This window comes from Pteropus medius, unplaced genomic scaffold (genome assembly GCF_902729225.1).
Source record: "Pteropus medius unplaced genomic scaffold, Ma_sr-lr_union100, whole genome shotgun sequence".
In the NCBI taxonomy this organism is placed as follows: Eukaryota; Metazoa; Chordata; class Mammalia; order Chiroptera; family Pteropodidae; genus Pteropus; species Pteropus medius.
The window spans coordinates 6,753-32,867 of record NW_024349519.1 but is presented as its reverse complement, the minus strand read 5'-3'; the positions used below and the strand labels follow the sequence as shown (position 1 = coordinate 32,867).

At 34.6% G+C, this 26,115-nt stretch overlaps 1 protein-coding gene and 1 pseudogene across 1 annotated transcript; both read left to right on the top strand.

The window, feature by feature from the left end:
- Window positions 1-4,600: 4,600 nt before the first annotated feature.
- Window positions 4,601-24,362, top strand: TMPRSS12 (transmembrane serine protease 12; the record flags this gene model as incomplete). The annotated part of the gene is made up of 4 exons (XM_039882851.1): window positions 4,601-4,963; window positions 5,633-5,828; window positions 11,662-11,930; window positions 24,220-24,362. Coding segments are annotated over exons 1-4 (822 nt in total), but the record flags the coding sequence as incomplete, so codon positions are not given.
- Window positions 17,124-17,242, top strand: LOC120618630 (uncharacterized; annotated as a pseudogene).
- Window positions 24,363-26,115: the final 1,753 nt, after the last annotated feature.

The following is a 26,115-nucleotide window of genomic DNA, read 5'->3' as shown; positions in this document are numbered from 1 at the left end:
GGATATGAAATAAATGAAACATGGTCTTTCACAAACAAATCACTTGCAGAAATGACAAAAGAACAAAAGCCCTCTACTTTTCACTATGTCGTTGTACACAGTACAATTCCATACTCAGTAAAAACACTCAATCTAAAAGGCAAGAAAAGAAAGAAACAGGACAAATTGCCCAAAATAAAATGGTAGAAATCTATATTATCAGTAATCACAGTAAATGTAAATGTACTAGGCTTTTTAGTTAAATGTCAAAGATTGTTATATTGAATTAGGAAACAATTCAGCTATATGTTGTTTGTGAGAGATAAACTGAAAATATAAGGATATAGCAAGGCTGAAAGTGAAAGGAAGGAAAAATTTACACCAAATAGCCCAACGTGCTGTTATAGCTATATGTAGATTCAACAAAATAGACTTTTAAGGGAAAATTATTACTTGGGACAAAGATGGTCACAAAGATTCAATTCACCTCAAAGATAAAACGTCTAAACTTGAATGCACCTAATAATACAGAGCCAGGATGCAAAATGCAGAAATGTAATGAGAAAAATTCTCAATCTTAGTTTTTACTATACTCTCATGGAAACAAAAAGCAGGAAAATAATCATTAAAGACATAGATTTGAACAATTTAAAAACCTGACCTAAAGTACTGAATTTTATCACTGTAAGCCACCATTGGTTGTGAGGCATACTATTATCTCAAGTACCACAAAGAAAGAAAAACCATTGCCAGTTAAACTATGGCATGCCATTGATGGCCAGATGCACAGTGCTTTCATAGATGTTTCAATGTGAAAAGTGTGCATCTTATAATCAATGCAATTCAGTGGAGAATACACAACTAGAAATAGTACTTTTCAAACACAGAAGAGTGTTTATGAAATTAGATTCATACATTGGAAAGGTAAATCAACAAGTTGTCAAAGGATTGCTTTCATATAGCCTATGTTCCATTGATTTCTATGTGTCTATCCTCTTACTGAAACCATACTGTCTTGACTACTATAGTAAGTCTTGAAATCAGGTAACATGAAATCTTAAAAGTTTTATTTTGGGGTTTTTCTCCCCCAAAATTATTTTGGCTATTCTAGTTCCTTTGCTTTTCTTTATAAATTTTAGATACAGCTTGCCTGTATCCAAAAAAAAAAAAAAAAAAAAAAAAGATTCTGCTGGCTAGGATTTTGATCGGGGTTGTCTTAAACCTATATATAGATCAATTAAATTGGGAAGGACTGACATGTTAAAAATATTGAGGCTTCCAGTCCATAAACACAATATATTTCCATTTATTTAGGTCTTTTAAAAATTTTTTTTAGTGTTTTGTAGTTTTCAGCATAGAGACTATGCACATATTTTATTAGATTTATACCTAATTACTACTTTCTCTTTCTTCTTATAGCTATTTAAAATGTTTAAATTTCAGTTTCCAGTTGTTCCTAGCTAGTATTTAGAGGCCTTGCATCCTGAAACCTTACTAAATTCACTTATAAGTTCTAGGAGGGTTTTTTTAGAGACTTTTTGGGTTTTTCTATGTAGATAATATCATCTCTGAATAGACAGTTTTATCTCTTTCTTTAAAATCTGTATGCCTTTATCTTGTTTTAATATACTGCTTGGGTTTTCTAGTATGATGTTAAATGGGATTGATAAGAGTGGACTTAATTGGTTTCCAATCTTAGGGACAAACCACTCAGTCTTTGACATTAGGTATGACAGTAGGTTGGGTTTTTTTTTCTTTCTTTCTTTTTTTGTAGAAGCCCTTTCTCAGTTTAGGGGAGTTTCCTATTCTTAGTTCATGAGATTTTTTTTTTTATCAAGGACAGATGTTGAATTTTGTCATGCTTTTTCTACATCCATTGATATGATCATGTGGCTTTTCTTCATTAATCTGTTTATATGGTAGATTTTATTGATTTTCGAATGTTGAACCAGTCTTGCAGTCTCAACATAACTACCATTTGGTCATGATGTATAATTTTTTAAATAAAAATCTGAACTTGATTTGCTAATATTTTACTGAAGAATTTTGTGTCTCTGTTCAGGAGGGATAATGGTCTGCAGTCTTCTGTTCTTGTAAAGTTTTCATTTGTTTTTGGTATTAGTGTAATGCTGGCTTCATTTAATAAGTTGGTACTGAAAAATTATAATTCATATATCAAGTGTGATAATGGTGTCACAATTGTTTTTAAATACCTTATTTTTAAATATTAAAATGTTTATAGATAAAATTATATACTTCTCAGAATGTACTTTAAAATAATTTTGTGATGAGTACATGGGGTATATTATTTTATTTTGTGTATATTGACATTTTTCTTGCAGAAAAGTTTAAAAACTAAAATGAAGTTGGGACTTTGGTTGTTCACATAGGTATAAAAGGAAATTGATTTCCTACAGAAATCAATTCCAGGTAGATGGAAGACTTAAATATGAAAAACAAAAACTATAAGACCTTTATATGATAATGTAAGGAACATCTTCATGACTTCAACTTAGGGAAGGATTTCTTAAACAAGTAGCAAAAAGTACAAAACAAACAAACATTGATTCGGTTATGGTACAATTAAGAATTTCTACTCATTAGAAGTAAAATTAGCAGAAGAAAGTAAAAATTAGAGCAGAAATCAATGATATTGAAAACAGGAAACCAATTGAGAAAATTAATGAAATCAAAAGCCAGTTCTTTGAAAAGATCAATAAAATTGTTAAGCCTCTAGCCAGGCTATGATAAAAAGAGGGAGGACACAAACTAATATTAGAACTGAAAGAGGGAATATCATTACAGATCTCATGGACATTAAAAGAATAAAGGAATAATTTGAACAATTTTATGTCAACAAGTTTAATAACCTAGATGAAATGGACCAATTCCTTTAAAAACGTAATCTGACAAAATCCACACAAGAAGAAACAATCTGAATAGGCTTATATCTACTAAAGAAATTGAATCAATAATGAATAAGTTTCCCAAACAGAAATCACCTGGCCCAGATGGGTTCTGTGGTGAATTCTATCAAACATTTAAGGAAGAAATTATACCAACTCTCTCTAACCTCTTTCAGAAGCCATAACAGGACTATTTCCTAACTCATTCCATGAGGCTAGCCTTACCCTAAAACCAAAACCAGACAAAGATAATACAAGAAAATTACAGACCAGTATCTCTCATGAACATAGATGCAAAATCCTCAATAAAATATTAGCAAATCAAATCCAACAATTTAAAAAAAGAATTACACACCATGACCAAGTGGGATTTATCCCAGGTATGCAAGGCTAGTTCAACTTTTGAAAATCAATGTAGTCCATCACAATGGGCTAAAGAAGAAAAATCACATAATTATATCAGTAGATACAGAAAATGCATTTGACAAAATGCAACACCCATTTATGATTAAAAAAAAAAAACTCTTGGTAAACAACAAACAGAAGGAAACTTCCTCAACCTGATAAATATCTACCAAAAAACCTACAACTAACATCATACTTACTGGTGAGAAACTTGAAGTTTTCCCACTAAAATCAGGAATAAGGGAAGGATGTCCCCTCTTACCACTGCTCTTCAACATCATACTGGAAGTCCTAGCTAATGCAATAAAACAAGAAAAAGAAATAAAAGGTATACAGATTGGGAAGGAAGAAATGTCTTTGTTCACAGATGACATGATTGTCTATGTAGAAAATCCAAGATTCTACAAAGAAACTCCTGGAACTAAAAAGTGGTTACAGAAGGGTTACAGAATACAAGGTTAATATACAAAAGTCAACTGCTTTCATATATACCAGCAATGAACAGTTATAAATTGAAATTTCAAAATAATACCATTTTACCTTGGCATCCCCCAACATAAAATAACCTAGGTATAAATCTAACAAAACGTATAGGAGAACTTCACGAAGAAAATTACAAAACTCTGATAAAAGAAATCAAAGAACTAAATAAATGGAAAGATATTCTATGTTAATGGATAAAAAGATAATATTGTCAAGATGGCAGTTCTTCCCAACTTGGTCTACGGATTCAGTGCAAACCCAGTCAAAATTCCAGCAAGTTATTTTTGTGGATATCAACCAATTCTAAAGGTTATACAGAAAGGAAGAAGACCCAGAATAGACAGCACAATATTGAAGGAGAGGAACAAAGTTGGAGAACTGAGTACCAGGCAGGGTGGTATTAGTGAAAGAACCAACAAATAAATCAGTGGAAGAGAATGGAGAGCCCAGAAAGAGACCCACAAAAATATAGTCAACCGACCTTCGACAAAGGAACAAAGGTAATACACTGGAGCAAAGGCAATCTTTTCAATAAAAAGTGCTAGAACAATTAGACATCTGTATGGAAAAAAAAAAAAAAATCTAGACAGAGGCCTTACCATGCTTCACAAAAATTAACCCATAATGGATCACAAACCTAAATGTAAAACACAAAAGTATAAAACTCTCAGAAGGTAACAGGAGAAAATCTAGATGACCTTGGATTTGGCAAAGGCTTTTCTCAGCTTCCCCACCTCTGCTTAGAAGCCCTTACTTCTAGAAGCCTTCCTGGCCATGAAAGCCAGAACTAGTAGCGGCCCAGTGGGTCCAGAATCTCCCAACTTGAACACCTTCCGGAAGCGGGACTCATCCGGGCAACTCGGCTGGCCCCACGGGCCACCGCGCGCCCCACCCCGCCTCTGCCGCCTCGCACACCTCGTGGTTCGGGTCGTGGCCCGACGTGCTCACCGCCATCTTGCCCGACTGGAGCTCTGAAATGGGGCCGGCGCTGCTGAGCGCGGTGCTGCTGTTTGTGGGGAGCCCTCTCTTATACTCAGAACACTACTTGGTCTCAGAAGGGAGCAGGCGCGGCCCTCCTTGGGGACAGGCCAGTGGTCCACGGTGGCCCGAGGCTGTGCGGGGGCAACCCAGACAGCAGAAGGGGCGCCGGGCTCAGGAAAAGGAAGGGTTGGAAGCAGAGGGCAGTGTCTGTTAGTTCTGTTTAGACAGTCTCCCTTGCCTCCTGCTCACTTCTATAGTGTTTGATTTTGGGTCTCTCCTTTTCCGTCGTTCCAACTGCCTTTAACTAAAAATTTACAGGCCTCAGCATCCAATTATAATGAGTACAGCAGCAGTAATAGTAAATAGGCCATTCACTTGTGTGGGGCATCTAGATGTGCTCGAAACTTTCCGGGGGGTGTCATTTCCATTGTACAGATTAATAATTCTTTGGAATCTAGAGTTGAAAGGTCTATTAGATGACCTTTTCATACTACAATTGAGAAAAATTAACCCAATAAGTTAAACGCCAAGTATTAGAACTTGTAGCTGTTGATTCACCAGTACCAGGGTCTTAAATCGCCATTCCATACAGAGAAGAACGTGACACCTGGCCAAAGAAACATCACGTTTTTATACTTGGGGACAGAATTTTTAAATTAATGAATTCTGTTCATTTAATGTCTTTTTATTTGTAAGTAATTAATTCAGACATGTTTATCTTAATTTTTTTTTCCGCCTCAAAATATGGGCATGCTTTAGGTGTCCAGCTTGCTTAATCAGTTTTTAAAACAGGAATTTAAAAGATTACATTAATGTGTTAAGATTAGGAAGTAATACACATATGTTCAGTCCAAGTAATATATCTTTTTTATTTTTAGATTGTGGAATAGCACCACTTGCTGATGGGTTGAAAAGACCTCGGATTATAGGGGGCACAGATGCTCAAATTGGTGCATGGCCTTGGATAGTTAGCCTGCAGATTCAATATGGCAAAATTCTTGCTCATGTATGTGGGGGAAGCTTAGTGAGAGATCGCTGGGTCCTCACAGCTGCCCACTGCACTAAGGACTCTAGGTATGTATTCAGAACACAACTACTTTATTCTCTTCTGGGATATTTTAAAGAGATAGAGAACCATTCACTTCAGTCATGTTCAGTTAAGCTATGTTTGCATGAACTCATAATGCTTCGTATGTACTACATTGAATATCTGTTGCAATGAATCCTTTAAGTCAGAGGTCAACAAACATTTTCTGTAAAGACAGTAAACATTTTAGACTTTGGAGGCCATATGGGCTCTGTCACAACTATTCAACTCTGCCATCGTGGAACCAAAGTGGCCACAGACAACACATAATTAAATGAGTGTGCGTTGTTTGTGAACACTGAAATTTGAACAAAATACTATTTCATTATTTTAAGTTTTCCCCTCAACCATGTACAAGTATAAAAACATCTGTGCTCATTAGCTATATAAAAATAAGAGACAGGCCAGATTTGACTTGAGGGTTGGAGTTTGTCAGATCTTGCTTTAAATAATAAAACTTTTCTTTTAGCTTTTAAATTATATTGTAACCATGTATTTGTCTTTCTTACCATTAGATCATGAATTATTTGAAGGCAAGAACTACATGTTTAATTTTGTATTCTTGGTATTATTTAGAGGACTCGGCCTGCTTTATAGGAGACATAATCAATGTTTACTGCATCTATGGATGATGTCGATCTTGGAGAAAGAGAATTTACCACAGTTAGAATAGAACTTTATGACCCTCCTAACCATTTAATATGAAGCTCTAAGATAAATTTTTTGGGAGACCATGGTACCTGTTATATACAGTCTTGCTTTAGTCTTTAATTTTTAAGAGAACAGCTGTCTTGAAGAATGAAAAGTTAGAGGAACTAACAACTTTAAAATTCAATTGAGGGCAACTGGCTTGAGGGGTAGATTTTAATATGTATATTTTTAAACATGGATTTCCGTTCCATAAACTTGCCTTTTGAGGAACAGATTAGAAAAATGGGATGATACTAAGGTATAAACCAAGGGTACAGAAAGAGATATAGAAAAAAGCTTCCAAGTTAGGAATCAATTCTGTTTTTCCAGGTGTGGGTGTTTTACAACTGTTTTCTAACATGCTGTCTTTAAAAACTCCTTTCTACAGCTTTCAAACCTTAAACCAAGGGAGGAAAGGCCTGCTTGATATGGTTTGAAAATGCTTGGAAAAGCTCTTCTTGCCTACTAAGTCCTAACATTTTGCCTTTACTGGTCTGTGCCTTTGGCACAACGGGGAAAACAATGAGTTCAGAGTGGGGAGACCTGTATTTTAGTCTCTCCCTGACACTGTGGTGCAGTGGCTTTATGTAAGGTTCCAAAACCTACTAGATGTATGACCGTGGTCACTGCAGCTTTATTATACTAACAGAACCTTAGAATTCGGAGAAGCATTTTAAATGTCTAGTCCCATCCACTGTCCTGTATATGAATCCTTCTTACAATATTGGAGTAAAGGGTTCTCTAGTCTGAAATAATTATTGTTTTAATGTATTGAGTCAAGCATTTTTTTCATGCATAATTTCCTCTAATCTTTACAACTACTCTTTGTTGTAGAAGACCCGGAGACTTGAGCATTTTTAAGCACCTTGTTCATGGTTCCATGGCTGGAAAGCAACAAAATCAGGGATCAAATCCAAGTTTGTCAAAATGAAAACCCACACACATTACTACAACTATATCTTATGGCTCTCTACTTGAAATACCTCTTGTGATGATGAACTGCTACCTTGGTAGACTCTCATTTTGATTTCAGAAAGCTTTAATTCTTAGGAAGCTTTTCCTTATGTTGAACTAAGTGTCTTGGTTTTCATTCTGCCCTCTGAAAACATATATATAGTAAACTTAATTCTTCTTCCAAGCATTTGAAGATAATGTTCAATTCTACGTAACATTCCCAATACTAAATCCTATTGATGTTTTCACCCCTTTACTCAATAAACATTTACTGAATATATGTTATATACTAGGGACTAGACTAGGTGCTAAGGAAGTAGACATTACTGAGGCATAGTCTACTTTTCAGGAGTTTCTTCCTATCTCAGAGGACTAACTCTGCCACCTTCTATTCCTGTTCCCCATCACTTCCTAAACCTTGCACCATCAATTATCCCTTATTCCTTCTTAAAACAACCACTTATCAAAGACCTGTTCTGAGATTAGGTGTTGTCTAAGAATGTTACATATAATTCTGTATTTAAAAAGCCCTCCCAGCATCCCTCTGAATAGCTATTATTACCTCCACTTTTACACTTGAAAAATCTAGAGATCAGAGTGATTTGGACTTGCCCAGATTGCTGTTAAGTGGCAGCCTATTGATTTAAACCCAGGTTTCAAACCTATGCTGTTTCATTATACCTCATTGTCTCTTTAGTATTTTTCAATCTCTTCCTCTTGTATCTTCCTACAACCTTCAAACATGTTTAGGTCACCTCATTGTTATTTACAAACACTACCTATGTTCTTCTCTCCACTGTTAGACTCCTTGAAAGAGAGACTCCCTTTTCCTTCATCTTCGTTGACTCATAAAATCCCAATTGCTATGTGACATTGATGGCCCAAACAATTAAAAATCCTCTTTCATACCAAATCCAATGACCTCTTCTCAGTCCCCATATTTGATCTAACATTTGACAAGTCAACTGCTACTCTCCTTGAAACTATCTCTTTTCTTGATTTCTAAGACACCACTCTCTATCTCCCCTTTTCTTCTTTTCCTTGATGAGTCTCTGTCATCTTTTAAATGGCAATATTTTCCAGAATTCCACCTTCTATCCTCTGGCCTTATCATCTGTACTCTTTCCTAGAGGTATCTCATTTACTTCTGTTTCAGCGGTCACCAAGTGCTGGCAACTTTCAAGTCTTTCCAACTGAGTGATAGTTCTAGCTGTCTACTATATATATATATATATATATTAGAGTCACATTCTCAACAAGTCCAAAAATTAATTTAAAATTTTTTCTTCTAATCCTGTCCCTTCTCTGTTCTCTCAAATAACAGCATCACCAACAGCTCCATTACTCAGAGTTGCTGACTCTCTCCGCAGTATCTCTTAAATTTGTTTCTTTTGTCCCCACTGATTAGGAGTAGTTCCAGAATATCTGTCTGTTTATTTTAGCTCATTATTTGCACTACTTACACTACTACAATGATAACATCCTAATGAATGTAAAGTGCTGTCTCATTGTGGTTTTGAAGTGCATTTCTCTAATCACTAGTGATGATAAACATCTTTCCATGTGCTTACTGGCTATTTGTATATCTTCTTTTCAGAAATGTCTGTTCAAGTCCTTTGCCCATTTTTTAATTGGGTGGTTTGTTTTTTTTGTTGTTTTTGAGTTGTAGGCATGCTTTACATATTCTAGACATTAGTCTCTTATCAAATACAAGATTTGCGAATATTTTTTCCTATTCTGTAGGTTGTCTTTTCACTTTCTTGATAGTGTCTTATGATGCCCAGTTTTAATTTTTTTTAAAAATTGATGTATAATTGATATACAATATTCTATTAGTTTCAGGTATACAACATAGTGATGCAACATTTATATACATTAAGAAATGATCTTGATAAGTCTAGTTACCATCTGTCACCAAAGTTCTTACAATATTATTGAATATATTCCCTATGTTATACATATTATAGCCCCGTGACTTACTTTATGACTGGGAGTTTGTACCTCTTAATCCCCTTAACCTATTCACCTGCACCCCCAACCTCTCCCCACTCTGGTAATCACCAGTTTGTTTTCGGTATCTATGAGTCTGTTCGTTTTATTTGTTCATTTGTTTAAAAGTTTTTAATTTTGATGAAGTCCAATTTATCTATTTTTTCTTTTGTTGCCTGTGTTTTTTTATGTCATATCCAAGAAATCATTGCCAAATTCAACATCATGAAGGTTTTCTCCTGTGCTTTCTTCTAAGAGTTTTATAATTTTACTCTTATATAAGTCATTACCTATTTTGAGTTAATTTTTGTTTATGGTGTAAGGTAAGGGTCTAATTTCATTCTTTTCCACATAGATATCCAATTTTCCCAGCACAATTTGTTAAAAAGCCTATCCATTCCTTACTGAATTGTCATCACGCTCTTGTTGAAAAACAACTGACCACATATACAAGGGTATATTTCTGGACTCTCTATCCTTTTCCATTGGTGTGTATATCTGTCCTTATGCCAGCATCACATTCTTTAGATTATTATAGCTTTGCAGCAAGTTTTGAAATCAGGAAGTGTGTGTCTTCCAACTTCATTTTTTCCCTAGATTATTTGGGGCGGGGTGGGGGGGAGTCCCTTGATATTACATATGAATTTTAGGGTGGGTTTTTCTATTTCTGCAGAAAACATCATTGGGATTTTTATAAGGATTGCACTGAATCAATAGATCTCTTTAGGTAGTATGGTAATCTTAACAATATTAAGTCTTCCAATCCATGAACATGGATGTCTTTCCATTTATTTATGTCATCTGGAATTTCATTCAGCAATGTTTTGTAGTTTTCAGTGTATAAAACATGTTTTTTAATCTTATGGTCTGAATACAAATTGAATGAAGTAAGTAATATAAATTGAGTTTGGAAAAGAAACATTATTTCAAAGTAGCTTAAAGGTGTGATTAAAAAAAAAATAGTTCTAGGACTTTAAAAAATTTTTACAAACTTTTCAAAGTTTGCCTAGTCCAGTTTTAAGAGAGCTAAATATCTCCTATTTCCTTGGGATAAATTCAAAGAAATAGAACTACAGAGTCAAATACAATGCAACCTTTACAGGCTATTGATTCATGCTGCCAAAGTATCTATTTATACTTTCCACAATGAATAAGAGTAACTTTGTTCCTCTAACTCTTGTCTGCACTGAGCATTATCATCAAACATGCATAACTCACATGCACCCACATACTCATACATAAACTTTGCCAATTTGAAGGGTAAAAAGGAATTTTAGCATTTGTAAACAACTGTGTAAAAAGTAAGTTTTTCCTTCTCAATCCAATTTTAAATGTAACACCTACTAAATACCCAGCATTTTAATTATTGGTTTTTGACCTATAGAAGATTTTTTTCATTTGGTTTGACTTTTACTTGCTTTTTGTTTTCTTAATACTGTCAAGATCTATTGATTGCCTTTGTTTTTATATTTAGTGTCATGCTTTATAAAGTTGTATCTCATGTTGATGTTATGTATTCATATTTTCTTTCTAGTTTAATTTTTATAATTTTCATGCTAATTTAATACCCAAATAGTTCATTCTAAAATTTCAAAAATTTACACAAGTAGAGGGCATTGTTTAGTGAACTCTCATATACCTATCCCCCAACTTCACGCTATCAACTCACGCCTGATCTTGTTTCATCTTTATCCTCATCAACTCCCCACTCCTGTTATTTTGAAACAAATCTCAGACACACCACTTTATGTATGTCTAAAAGATAGGAAGTTTTACTTAAAAGATTTGTGCATTTAAAATTTAATCCATTTCAAATTTAGTGTTTAGTGTTTTTCAGGGATTTAATTTTATTTCACTTTTCAAACTAATTATTTAGCTAGTTGTCCCAATATCATTTATTGAATAATTCATGTTCTCTTCACTGGTAGCACTAAGAAGTGCTACCTTAATTATATAAATTCTCAGGTACTTGAATCTCTTTTTGAGCTTTCTATCCCATAGATCTTTTTCTCCTTTCCTACGTCATGGTATTTCGGCTTTTATATGATGTGACTTTATGTCACATGAAAGTAGGATCGAATTTTTTTTGTCATTAATATAACATGAGAAAAACAAGAACTGGTAGGAGATTAAGAATATATGCTTAATTAAATAAACATGTTTATAATAACATTTACCTTCTTTCAGAGATCCTTTAATGTGGAGAGCTGTGCTTGGAACTAATAATATACATGGGAGGCATCCACCCACCAAGATTATAAAAGTTAAGGCAATCATCATCCATCCAGACTTCGATTTGGAATCTTTTGTAAATGATGTTGCGCTTTTTCATTTAAAAAAAAAAGTGAAGTATAATGAATATATTCAGCCTATTTGTCTACCTTTTGATGTTTTCCAAAATCTGGACCAAAACACAAAGTGTTTTATAGGTGGCTGGGGAAGAACAAAAGAAGAAGGTAATTATAATCTGAATTTTACTGATACGATTTTTTCTGATTATTGAGAGGGTGAACTCTTTTATGTATTTATCTCTTTATGAATTTCAACAATAGGTCTTTTTAAACCAGTAAAAAGAAAACATCTTTTTTCTTTGTCTAAATTTATTTTTTTCTTCCTTGTGGGAGAGAAAATTACCTTCTAAAGCAGAAAGAGAGACTTCATCTAGTTATACATGCCAAAATACTTGAACCTTTAAACATTCTCAGAGAGAATGATTGTTCTAAATATTTCTGTCATTTCTGAGACTCATAGGTGATAGAGCCAGCTCTGTGACAAAATTGCTTATCTTAAATAATGAGCTTCTGGATGTAAAGAATCAACTTAGTGTCCTTTCTACTTAATGCCTTGTTTAGTATTAAACGAGTTGCCTGCTATGTATTTTCTTTAGTGCATAAAAGGGCACAGATTGTTGATTGGCTGAACTAATGGGAAGAATGAAAAAAAATGTAGAAAACAGTCTCTGCCTTTGGTAATAACAAGTTACCATTTGGGAGCATTTACCATATTTCAGGCCCTCTTCTAAATATGTTATTTTATCTTATCCTTCCAATATTCCTATTAGGGAGTTAATGTTATTATTACCATTTAACAGATCAGGAATTGTGGCTCTTAGAGGTTGAGAAGCTGAGACTCAAATCTAGGTCTTTTTGATTCTAAAGGCTGAATATTTAAGTACTACAGTAAATACAAACTGCTCTTGAGGGAATTTAAGTCTAGTTAGCAATATATGAGGTCTAGTGCTGAGACTTTTTTTCTTTCCCCTACAAAACCTAGTCATTTAAATATTTGTGGATTATTTGGATAGGATAGAGATAAATGTATGAAAGATATGTGAATTATTATTTTTCTTTTTATCCTCTGTAAATACTTTCTAAGGAAGATAAGGAAAGCAACATGGTATAGGGAAAAGAGCATGGGCTTTAGACTCACAGAACTAAGTCTGAATCTCAGCACTGCCATGTACTAGCTGAACGACCACTGGCAATTATTGAATCTTTAACAATTAGAACAATGATAAGAGCAACTATCATTTATTCAGGATAAAGTACTTAATAAAATGCTAAGCATTTTAATGCATTTCTCATTTAATACCCCCAACAATACTACAAGAAATACTATAACATGGATGAATAAACTGACCTTTAAAGAGGTTTAGATAATAAATTGCTCAAAGTTATACAGCTAACTAAGCAAGGAGTCGAAATTCAAGCCCAGGTCAGCCTGCCTCAAAACTTAGTGTCCACTATTTTATATAATTAATCACAGTGTCACACATTTTCATAATCTGTAAGACAAGGGCAATAATACCTATCAGAGAGTTGTTTCAAGGATTAGTTGGCTCTCTAGCAACATGGTAGATGACATGTACACACTGAAAACTATTAAAAAGGGAAAATACACAGGTCAAGGACTGAGTGTGAAGATAGAAACTTAGATAACTGGAACACCAGAGCTGGCTTTCATCTTGAAGGTCTTTGCCAAATTAGTAACATTGAATATTGATTTCTGTGGTTTCATGAGCCTTGAGAGGGTTGAAGAACAAAGCCTGCTCCAGTGTATGTGGGGAAACTCCCATAGCTGAAGCCCCAGGGCAATGCTCTAAGAATGACTGAGACTCATGATCCAGCAGACAGTTCATTACATAGTTCACTTCAAATCTGGTAGAGGTAAGCTGAAAGCAAAAGGACAGGAAAAGATATTCCATGGCAACATTCATCAAAAGAAGGTGGAATGAACTTCTGGTCAGGATGGCAGAATAGGAAACACTGTGCTCGCCTCCTCCCACAACCACATCAAAATTACAGCTAAATTATAGAATAACCGCCCTTGAGAACCACCTGAAGACTAGCTGAACAGAACTCCTATAACAATATAAAGAAGTGCTACCTTCTGATAGGAGCAGCGGAGACGCGGAATGGGCAGGTCCCACTTCCACAGTGTGGCTATTTAGAATCAGGAGAGAGAGCTTGGCTTCAGAGGTTTCTCCTGAGGAGCAAGGGGTCCCAGCCCCACACTGGGCTCCCCAGCCCAGACCACAGGTGCCAGGAAGAGGAGTTCCAACAACAGCTGGCTGTGAAAATCAGCAGGGACTCAGTGCAGCATGCTGCTGGGAAGTCAGAAGTCTTCTTAAAGGGCCCACACACAAACTTACTTGCTGACAGACAGACTCACTCTGAGCTCCAGCACTGGGGCAGAAACTTGAAAAGCACCAGGCACATATGGAGAAGAACTGAATTGTCTGGTTTCAGGGCGAGGGCTGGCTCTGACCAGGACAGAAGTGCTGACAGGTGCTATTGTTCCTTTTATGAGCCCTCCCCTGACTCAGCCTAGAGACACAGGCCCGAACCTCTTTCAGTGGCTGTTCCTCACAAGTGGCTGGCCTTGGCCCAGGTGGCAGACTTCCCTAAAATCTCTGAAAGGTCCACAAACCCCAAACAAGCAGTGGCTGGCCTCAATGTGCCCTGTACCTCTTGCTGTGCAGCCCCCAACCCAGCACTGGTGGCAGCCGGCCTTGGTTCACAGCATAGCCTCTCCCAAGTGCCTCCAAACACAGTACAGACAGCTTACCAACTACAGATCACTTTGTAGCTCCTACAAGGTGGCCCTGGGCCAAGCACAGGCAGCGGCTGATCTGGGCCTGCACCAGAGCCCCTCCCCAGAGACTCCGAAACCAACACACTCCATGGCCAACTTCACACCACACCAGGGCACCACCCAATTAGCTCTACAAACAATACACCCAAAGGGTGGACTCGAAAGGCACCAGAGCCCTGCTCCATGGGGTCAGCCCCAACACAACAGCTTGTTGATGGTGGTCACAGCCAGTCCTCATAGCCAGTTAGCCTGAGAGTCAGTACCACCCACTTATGTGCTAACAGCAATCAATGCTCAACTACAGCAGGAGGACGTGCACAACCCACACAAGGGATACTCCTGGAGCATCCAGCTCAGGTGACCATGGATACTGCACCACTGGACCCCACAGGACACCCACTACACAAGACCACGATGCCAAGACTGGGAAATGAAGCAGATTTGCCTAATACATAGAAACACAGGGAAGCAGCCAAAATAAGGAGACAAACATGTCCCAAATGAAAAAAACAGGACAAAACTCCAGAAGACTAAATGAAATGGAAGCAAGCAATCTGCCAGATACAGAGTTTAAAACACTGGTTATAAGGATGACCCAGCAATCACACATCTGGGTACTTAGCCCAGAGAAATGAAAACATATGTCTATACAAAAACCTGTTACAAATGTTCATAAACACTTTTATTTGTAATATCCCCAAACTGGAAAACATCTACAATAGGAAAGGAAAAAATATCCTTCAACAGGTGAATGATAAAAAAAAACTGTAGTACATTCTTAACATGGACTACTTTTAAGCAGTTAAAAAGAATTAACTATTGATACACACAAGTACTAACATGGATCACAAGGGCATCATGCTGAGTGAAAAGAAGCTATTTTCAAAAGTCTTCTAGTGTACGATTCCATTTATATAACACTTTCGAAATGACAAAATTTTAGAAATGGAGAGCAGATAACTGGTTGCTGGTGGTAAAAAGGCTTGGTAGCATTAAAGAGGTCTTTGTGATCATGGGATAGTTCTGTCCTTGATTGTGGTGGTGGTTACATATATACACGTGCAATAAAATGGCACAAGACTACACACACACCAATGTCGGTTTCTTGGTTTTGATATTGTACTTCAGTTACATAGTAACCATTGCAGGAAACTAGGTAAAGAGTACACTGGACCTCACTGTACTACCTTTGCAACTTCCTGTAACTACAATTATTTCAAAATAAAATTTCTTTTTTAAATGAACCAGATATAACCAAGCATCCTCAACCCCTACCCTCATCTCTAGAATTGCTAGGAAAGATGCTTAATGGAAGGGGGAAAGTAGAAATTTCCCAGAAAACATACAGCTACTAATATGGATTTGCTGCCCAAAATCACTCAGAAGACTAGAAAGCCTGATGCTTAGAATTTAGTTTCAATAGGTTCTAAATTATTAATGTTTCTGGTGCCTGAGAGTATCAAATGCAAATCATTTGTTAGAAACCCAATTTTATATAAGACCTCAAAGAATTTCACCAGATAAAGTTTCAATGAAAATGAATGGTTGTAATTTTTTAAATCACTAACCACCAAAGGAAACAAGGTGATATGAGTGAGAGTCAGCAGAAATGACATCAGAATAAGACCTGCAAAGATTTCAGGTATTGGAATCACTGGATAATATTTAAAATGTTGTATATATTATAAGAAGTAAAAGATGTTCTTGAAAATATGAATAAAAAATGAGATACAAAAAAGAACCAAACAACTGTGACTATTAAAAACTATAATAACTGAAGTAAATTCACTGAGCTAAAAGTAGTATCAAATCAGGAGGCACATAGGATTCCCACAGATTAAAATAAACCAAATATCAGCTCACAGTCAAAGATCACCAAACACACAAGGAAACAATCAATCATGAAAATCAACAAAAATAAAACAACAGATGAAGCCTCCCTAGGATCTCAGATATTAATAGAATGTAAAATAAGTATATGTGAATTATTTAAAGAAATTAAAAAAGTAGAATTAAAAAGGATCAATAGACTATCTAAAATGACACAGATTTAAAAGAGAACCAGATAGAATCTTTAAGAATCAAAAACGTAATTGCTAAAGATTTAAAACTTCCTGGATGAATTAAGAATTACGTCAGACTCAGCTGAAGAAAGAATCTGTGAGCCAGGAGCTACATCTGAAAAAACTGCTTAGACTATGGCACGGATAAAAAAGAAAAAATATGAAAGTGAAGTATAAGAAGGATAGAATGAGGAAGTCAGATATACACCTAATGAGAGTGCTAGAGAGAACAAATGAGAATAGAGGTGAGGCAATATTCAACGGATTTGGGTTGAAATTTTTCCATAACTGATGAAAGACATGAATCCAGATATAGTAAGGACAATGAGCCAAAACAGAATGCAGTCCCTTTTTATACGTCGTAATGAGGTTGTAGAACAAAAAACAACAAAGAGAAGATCTGAATACAGCCAGAGACAAAAGAAAAAAAAAGCTTTATAAACTAACTAACTTCTCAATAGTAACAGTGACAATCAAAATACAATGAAATAAGTCTATGGCTATGCTACCCTGAACAAGCCCAATCCTGTCTGATCTCAGAAGCTAAGCAGGGTCGGGCCTGGTTAGTACTTGGATGGGAGACCACCTAGGAAGACCAGGTGCTGTAGGCATAAAAAATAAGGTATAAAAAAGTAAGCTCACAAGATCCTTGCAATCTGTGAGGTCAATCAAGGGTTGCCTCACCTAAAAAAAAAAAAAATCATGATCAAAGTACTGAGAGAAAATAACTAGGAACCTACAATTGTGTATCCAACAAAACTATTGTTCAAGAGTAAGAATGAACAAAAACTGAGTTTACTACCAATGATCTTTCACCAAAGGAAATAAGAAATATACTAGAAAGAAATAAAATGTCAAAAGAGAAGTATGAGATACAAGAAGTGAGCAAAGAAATAGGTTAAAATATAGGTAAATGTAAATAAACATTGTGTGTATACAACAGTGGTTCTCAACTGGGCACCATTTTGCCCCTGGGAATATTTGTTAATGTCTGAAGAAAACTTGGTTGTTACTCTTGGACAGGGGATAAGTATGCTGCTGGCATCTCAATGGGTAGAAGCCAGAGCTGCTGCTCATCAACCTTCAATGCACAAGATAGTCCTCCTTCCCTCCACAATAAAGAATTATCTGGCCCAAAATGTTACTAGTACCAAGATTGAGAAACTCTGGAATACAATAAAAATAATGTGTAATTTGTAGAATTTTTTAAAAAGACGTTTAAATACTGGGAAATAAAGCATGTATTTCAGACTAGGTGATCAGATTTAAAGTGGTCTCAGGTTTTTGTATTATTCAGGAGAAATGTTAAGATACAAGATAAATGATTAACATTAGCTTTAAGTATGAATGGCCAAATTTCCATAATAGAAAAGAGGATATAACTTGTAAACCAATAGAAACAAATGGAATAAGAAAACAAAGAAAAAATATCAATCAATAAAAAATCAAGAAAAGAAAAACAAGCATAGGAAAAGTAGAAAAATAGAAAGTACAAAACAAGACAGTAGATACAAGCCCAAATATATCCATAATCACAACAAATGTTGACCAAATCACTAGTTAAAAGACAGATAATCAGACTAAGTAGCAGGAAATCCAGGTTAGTTTAGCAAGAGATACCTAAAATGTAAGGATATGGAAGCACTGAAGTAAACAATAGGAAAGAAATACACCAAGTAAATTCTAATTAAAAGAAGGCTAGAATTACTATGCAAATAGCAGGAAAAATAGACTTTAAAATAAAAGAATTATTAAGGATGAAGAAATATATTCGCCGGGAAGATATAACAATTCTAGATTTGAGCCTAATAAATAGGATCGAGATAATATTAAGGAAAAACAGAATTATACAGCAAACATTATAACTCCCCTATGATAGTAGAGAATTTTAACACAACTCTCTTTTTATCATTAGCATATCAAGCAGATGAAAAATTAGTAAAGATTTAGCATATTTGAACATAATTAATAAGCTTGATTTAATAGCCAAATCAGAAAATTCTGTACCCCCAAATCAGAGAATTTCATCTTTTCAAGTACAGGTGGAACCTGTAAAAACTGACCACTTATTAGGCCATAAAACAAATCTCAAAGTTCAAGTAGGTAGTGTACATATTATATACTCTGATTACAATTAATTTATAAACAATAAAAGAGATGGAAATTGTGGCTGTGGAGGCTGGCAAAGTCTCTTCCCCTCAAAATAAGTATAAACTAGACAAAATTGTCAGAAGGAACCATTTCAGGGCCCTGGAAATTAACCAACATAAACAAGTTAAGGAATATTTTGTTCATTATAAATAGAAATTTGAGTAAAAAGAAGATTTTGCCGCTTTCTTGCTTGCGAGTGCTTCTACCTCCCCTCTTGGATCATTCAGTACAATAGTTTTACCAGAGCTGTGAAAGGAAAGGATCTTGCTGCCAAAGGAGGAGGACTTGATTTGAAGCAGCAGTTGAAAATCCAGCCAGGAGCATTGTCAGTAAAAGTAGTGGACTCAGCAAGAAATGAATGGGGAAAACCCACAGCTCTGCTGGTCTGGGATTGTGCTCCTAGATGCAGCCAGCAGTGGAACAGAAAGATCCTAAAAATGAGAGAGCTGTATAATGGCTAGATAAATTCTCCAAACATCCTTGGCTGACTGGGAAACTATACATGTGTGGGGAAAATCTGAGAGAACCCAGCATAGAGTAAAAGCTGAGGTAGAAATGAAAACGGACTGCACTCTGAGTGTACTCCGCAGATCACACACAGATCCATCAGCTGAGGATGGAAGCCCAAATCGCTGACTGACCACTAAACTGTGCAGACACACAGGCAAACCCTTAGAAGCCAGGCTAAAAGGTAAAACTCAAAGTTAAACTGAGCAGAGACATCAACAGTCATAATGTGGGGAGGTGGAGTTCACAATTTAAGTCCAGGCAAATCACTTTTAAAATGACAACAATATTATTGAGAAGGGAATCAGAACCCAGAGTTGTTACAACAAATTATCTAAATTATCCAATTTTCCACAGGAATATATTATGACAAAAAAAAAAAAAGAGGAAAGTATAACCTATACGCAGGGAAAAAGTGGTCAATAGAAACTGACTCTGAATAGGCTCAGATGTTGAATTCAGAAGACAGAAGCTTAAATTCTTTAAATATGCTCAGTAAGTTAAAAGAAACTATTATTCGGAGACTTAAAGGAAAATGTGATGACAATGACTTACCAAATAGGGAATGTCTGAGGAGAAATAAACAATTTTTAAAAGAATTGAGATGGAACAAGAAACCATCAGTGAACTTGTAATAGAACAATAGAAATTATCTAATTTGAAGATCACAGAGAAAAATATTGAAGAAAATGGAACACACAGAGACCTATAGCACATCAAATGTACCAACATACATGTAATGGAGTTTCTGGAAGTAGAGGAAAAAGAAAATGGGGAAAAAATTTTTGAAGAGAATATGGCCCCAAATTCCCTAAATTTTATGAAAAACATTAATTTATAGAAGAATCTCAATGAACTCCAATTAAGATTTTTAAAAAAGAGATTTACGCCTATACTCCCTGTAGTCAACAAAAGATGTGCAAGACCTGTTCACTGAAAACTACAAATATTACACAGAGACATTTAAGAAGACCTAATAAATAGAAAGACATACCACATTTGTGAACTGGAAGATTCAACATGGCAAATTATTCCCAGACTGACCTACATATTCAATGCGAAATCCCTATCGAAATCCAAGCTAAATTTTTCATGCAAATTGATAAGCTGATCTAAAAATGTATATTGAAAGGCAAAGGACCTAGAATAGCCAAAATTATTTTGAACTACAATAAAGCTGAAGGAGTTACTCTAATTTCAAAATATACTATAAAACTATAGCCATCAAAACTATATGGTATTGGTTTGCTTAAAAAATGGTGTAGATTTCAAAAGAACACAATAGAGAATCCAAAAAACCCCAATTTATATTTATGGCTAATTCATTTATTTATACAACATTTCTAGAAAAGGCAAACTCATAGTAATAGAAATCATATCAGTCATTTCCTGAGTGTGGGGCTGGAAGTGGCAACTGACTGCAGATGGTACAGGAGGATGACTCTTTGGAGTAAAGGAAATATACTAAAACTGGATTGTAGTGGTTAGTATAAATTTACCAGAAATCATTAAACTGAATGCTTATAGTGTGAGAGTTTTATGTATGTAAATTAAACATCGATAAAGCTTTTCAAAAAATGACAAGATTTTTTTAGAAAACTACATATTCGGAAAATTCAAAATACACTACCATATGAAAGAGTAAATATTCAACCTAATAGAGAAGAAAGGCTGAACATTATGCATTAAATTTCCAACTTAAAAAAGTTTAAAAGAACATTACATGACCCATAGAAAGCATAAGAAAAGAACTAAAGATAAACATAGCAATCAATGAATAAAAAATAAAGTAAAAAAAAAGAGAAGCAAGAAAGCCAAAATCTAGTTATTTGAAAAACAACAAACCCCTACTAAGACTAATGAGAAAAGCAGAGAAGGCACAAATATAAATAATATTATGAACTGAAAGATAATATAATACTTTAAACAATGTTATGCTCTAAATTTAAACTTAATTTTTATTTATTTAAAAATAAAATACCTATGCAAAAGACATAGGACTTAGAAAGGTAACAATAAAACTCATTCACAGATGATGTGACTACCTACATAAAAAAGGAATCTATAATCCACTGGAATTAAGAGAGTCTAGTAAAGTGGCCATATATAAAACAATAAAACAAAATTTATTTCATTTCTATACATTATCAATGGTTAGAAAATATATTTTTTAAAAGTTAACAGATGTCACACCCACAATGATGAATATAATCAAAAATTTAGACAGTAACAAGTGTTGACAAGGATGTGAAGAAATTGAAACCCCCTTGTCTGCTGGTGAGAATATAAAATAGTGTATCTGTTTTGGAATACGGTTTGGCAGTTTCTTAAAAATTTAAACATACAGTTACCATATGACTCTGCAATTCCACTCTTAGGAATATATCCAAAATAAATGAAAACATGTTCACACAAAAACCCATACTCAGCTGTTCACAGCAACATTATTCATAATAGCAAAAAAAAAAAAAAAAAAAAAAAAAAGGAAAGAAAACAATCTAAATGTCCATCAACTGATGAACAGATAAACAAAATGTGGTATATTCATACAATGGAATATTATCCAGCAATAAAAAGAAATGAAGTACTGATACATGCTAAAACATTATGCTAAGTGGCTGACATATTATGATTCCATTTATAGGATGACATGTCCAGAATAAGAAAATAAAGTGGATTAGTGGTTAAAATATAAACAATGAAATTAAACTATAAATCAATAACAGAAAGATAGCCGGAAAATCCAAAAATACATGGAGATTAAGTGTGAATTGAATAAAAGTATTGTACCAATGTTAAATTTCCTGATCTTGATAAAGGTACTGTGGTTAATAAGAGAATGTCCTTTTTCTTAAGAAATATACACTAAATATTTAATATAAGGGTATAAGGAGCACAGTATCTGCCATTCATTCTCAAATGATTCAGAAAAATTTATATACATATACACAAAGTACAAATGATAATGCAAGTATGACAAAAGCAAACCATTGATGAACCTCAGTAAAGGATATTTAACAGTTCTTTGTACTGTTCTTGCTATTTTCCTATAATTTTGAATTTATATCTAAATAAAAAGTTGCCAAAATAACTACAGAGTAAAAAAAAAAAAAGTTAACAGATGACACAAAGATACTAAAGAAACTTGGAGGTGGGCATATGGCTGTTCTCTGAGATATTCTTTCATCTTTGCTTTATGTTTGAAAATTGTCATAATAAAATGTTGGGAAAGTCAAGAGGTGTTAACATTTACAATAATACCAAAATGATTAGGTAGCTAAAAACAAATCTAACGAAAAGTTGTAGCCTTTTATGGAAAAAAAAAAAAAAGCCTTAAACATTTTTAAAAGACATTAAAGAATACCTAAACAAATGGAACAGTATACTTTATGCTTGAATAGGAAAACTCAGTACATAAAGATGCCAATTCTGTCTGCAAAACTGAAAACAAAACAAAACAAAACAAAAAAAACAGGGAATGATAAAACTTAACATGAGTTTTGAGATCATTAAAAAGCTCATTTTAAAAGACCGGAAGAGAGCCAAGACACTCCTACGGAAGAAAAATATGTTGGAGGAGTTGCCATCCAGAAAGGTTTATTCTAAAGCTATAGCAATTAGTACTATATTTGTGTAAGGAAATTCTACATGACCAGTGGAAACCCAGACATCTATTTCTGGATTATCTCTATTTACTTTGGTTATTTTGAATATCAATGCACCAATACCACACTGATATTAGTATTGTTCAGGTTCATAAATTGGGTGCTAGATTCCCAGGTGTTCATTTCATTATTATATTCTATAACTTATATGTTACATATATTCTTTCATATGTGGCCAGTATCAGTGTAAATTATTTTTAAATAAATGGCAGAAATGTGGCTGGCCTCTAGCAAGCCTCGATCCAGGAATCTGAATGCCATTAGGATATATTTTATTTCTATTTCCTATTCCTATACTCTCTGCATGTTGACTATATTTTCTCAGGCTGCCTTTCCTCAAAAGGCGAGAAATATGGTTACAGTGGACTTATAGCTAACCAGTCATGCGACTAGATTGAAAAGTTCTTCTCTGGCGGCTCCGGTTAAAAAAAAAAAAAAATGCCAGAGAAGTGTTCCAATTAGCTACTCTTATACCTAATATAGGAATGTATAGACCAACCAGAGTCACCAGGAGAATGGAATTCTGGGAATGGAGCAATTGGGTCATCTGCCTACCTGCAGTCAAAGGGACAATGTCTTTTACTAGAAAAGTTGGAGAAGTATTTAGGACACACAAAATATTCAGCTACTACATGTGACAACTGCAACTCTGAGGCAGGATGATGGGGTCAGATACTACTGTTACAACAGCTTTTCTGGGATAAATGTTACAATAATCTGCCTTTTAATGGCTCCTGAAGTGTTGTCTTGTTTTCCTGGTGTATGTGTATTTTTTTTTTTTTCTGTAGCAAAGAATCATTTTACATTCAGGAATTAGCAGAGAAGTTAGAGGAGTACATGAATGAAAATCTGTTTTATTTTCATGTGCATCACTCTTCAAGACTTAGCATCTTTATAAAATCTAATAAAAATTACAACTCACAACATAAGAAAGACTGACCTCGGCATTTACCTCTTTAATCCTTGACAATTTTTATATAGCTTTATTTTGTAAAAACTATAGATCCCATTTGTGACACATTCAAGAAGTACATGAGAGCAAAGATAACAAAACCTGGAATTATCCCTACTATCTAGGGATAATTTCATTAATGTTTTGGTGAATCTTTCATAATTTTCCTAAGCATATATACATACATATGGATACAATTTTACATAATTGTTGAATCGGTCACTTTTGAAAGAAAACCTATACAACGTGAACATTTTATATCAACTGTCAAAAACCCTGCTCTCCAAAATAATTTAGTTTTTTTTGTTAATAGGTAATGTTACAAATATATTACAGGAAGCAGAAGTGCATTATATTTCTCGAAAAATTTGTAATTCTGAGATGGGTTATGGGGATATAATTCCTCAAACTTCGTTTTGTGCAGGTGATGAAGATGGAATTTTTGATACTTGCAGGGTAAGACCAAATAATTTTCCTTATAAATATATTCTAAAGCCAGAGAGAACCTGACCAAGGCATTTGATCACTTTCCAATGAAGTCTAATTTTCAAGTCTAAAAATACTAAATTCTTTTTTCTCCTTTTTAACTATTAAAACAATCCAAATCCTCTTGCTCTCCTATTTCCTTGGCTTCTACAATCATGGTCAACCTTAGGCAAAATTTGCACTTTTTCTTCCTTTTTTGTCATTCCCACCTTTATTGAGATATGATTTACATATGTACAATTCATCCATTTAAAGTGTAAACTTAATGAGTTTTTAGTATATTTATAGAGTAGTACAACTATCACCATAATCTAATTTTTTTCATTATTTGTATTCGATTCTGTTTTAATTTATTTTGTTATTTATTTTATGGTGACATTGGTTAACGAAATCCAATAAGTTTCAGCTGTATACTTTAACAGTGAGACATATATATATTTACACTGTGCGTTCGCCTCCCATAGTTAGATTTCTTTCTGTCACCACATATTTGACCCTCTTTACCCTGTCTACCTCCCCGCTTCCCCCACCCCCTACCCTCTGGTAACCACTAGTCTATAGTCCATGTCCATGAGTCTGTTTGTTTGTCCTGTTCATTTGTTGCTTTTAGGTTTATATCCCATATATAAGTGATATCATGTGATTTTCAACTTCTGTTTGGCTTATTTCACTTAGCATGATTATCTCGAGGTCCATCTATATTGTTGCAAATGGCAATATTTCTTCATCTCCTCTTATGGCTGAGTAATATTCCATTGTATATATGTAGCACAGATTCTTTAGCCAATCATCCATCATAGGACACTTCAGTTCCTTCCGTGTCCTGGCCACTGTGAATAATGATGCTATGAACATCAATGTGCAAATATCTTTTTGAATATGAGTTTTCAAGTCTCACAAGGGTAAATACTTGGTAGAGGGATTGCTGGATCATATGATAGATCAATTCTTAGTTTTTTGAGGAACCTCTATACTGTTTTCCATAGTGGCTGTACCAATTTGCAGCCCCACCAGCATTGTACGAGGATTACTTTTTCTCTGCATCCTCTCCAACACTTATTATTACTTGTCCTGTTGAGTATAGCTATTCTAACAGGTGTCAGATGGTATCTCATTGTGGTTTTGATTCGTATTTCCCTAATAGCTAGCGATATTGAGCATCTTTTCATATATTTGTGGGCCATTTGTATATCCTCTAGGGAAAAGTGCCTGTTCAGTTCCCCTGCCCATATTTTGATTGGATCATTTGTGTTTTTTTGTTGTTATTGAGTTGTATGAGTTCTTTGTATATTTTGGATATTAGGCCCTTATTGGAGGCGTTGCTTGCAAATATATTTTCCCATTTGGATGGTTGTCTCTTTACCATGTTGACGGTTTCTTTTGTTGAGCAGAAGCTTTTTAGTTTGATGTAGTCCCATTCATTTATTTTAGCTTTTACTTCTCTTGCCTTTGAGGTCAAATTCATAAAATCTTCTTTAAGTCCAAGGTTCTTGAGTTTAGTTCTTATGTTTTCTTCTATGCATTTTATTGTTTCAGGCCTTATATTCAGGTCCTTAATCCATTTTTAGTTCATTTTGGTGTGTGGTGATAGACAACAGTCTAGTTTCATTCTTTTGCAGGTGGCTTTTCAGTTTTCCCAGAATCATTTATTGAAGAGTCTTTCTTTTCTCCACTGTATGTTTTTGGCTTTTTTGTCAAAAATTATTTGCCCATATAAATATGG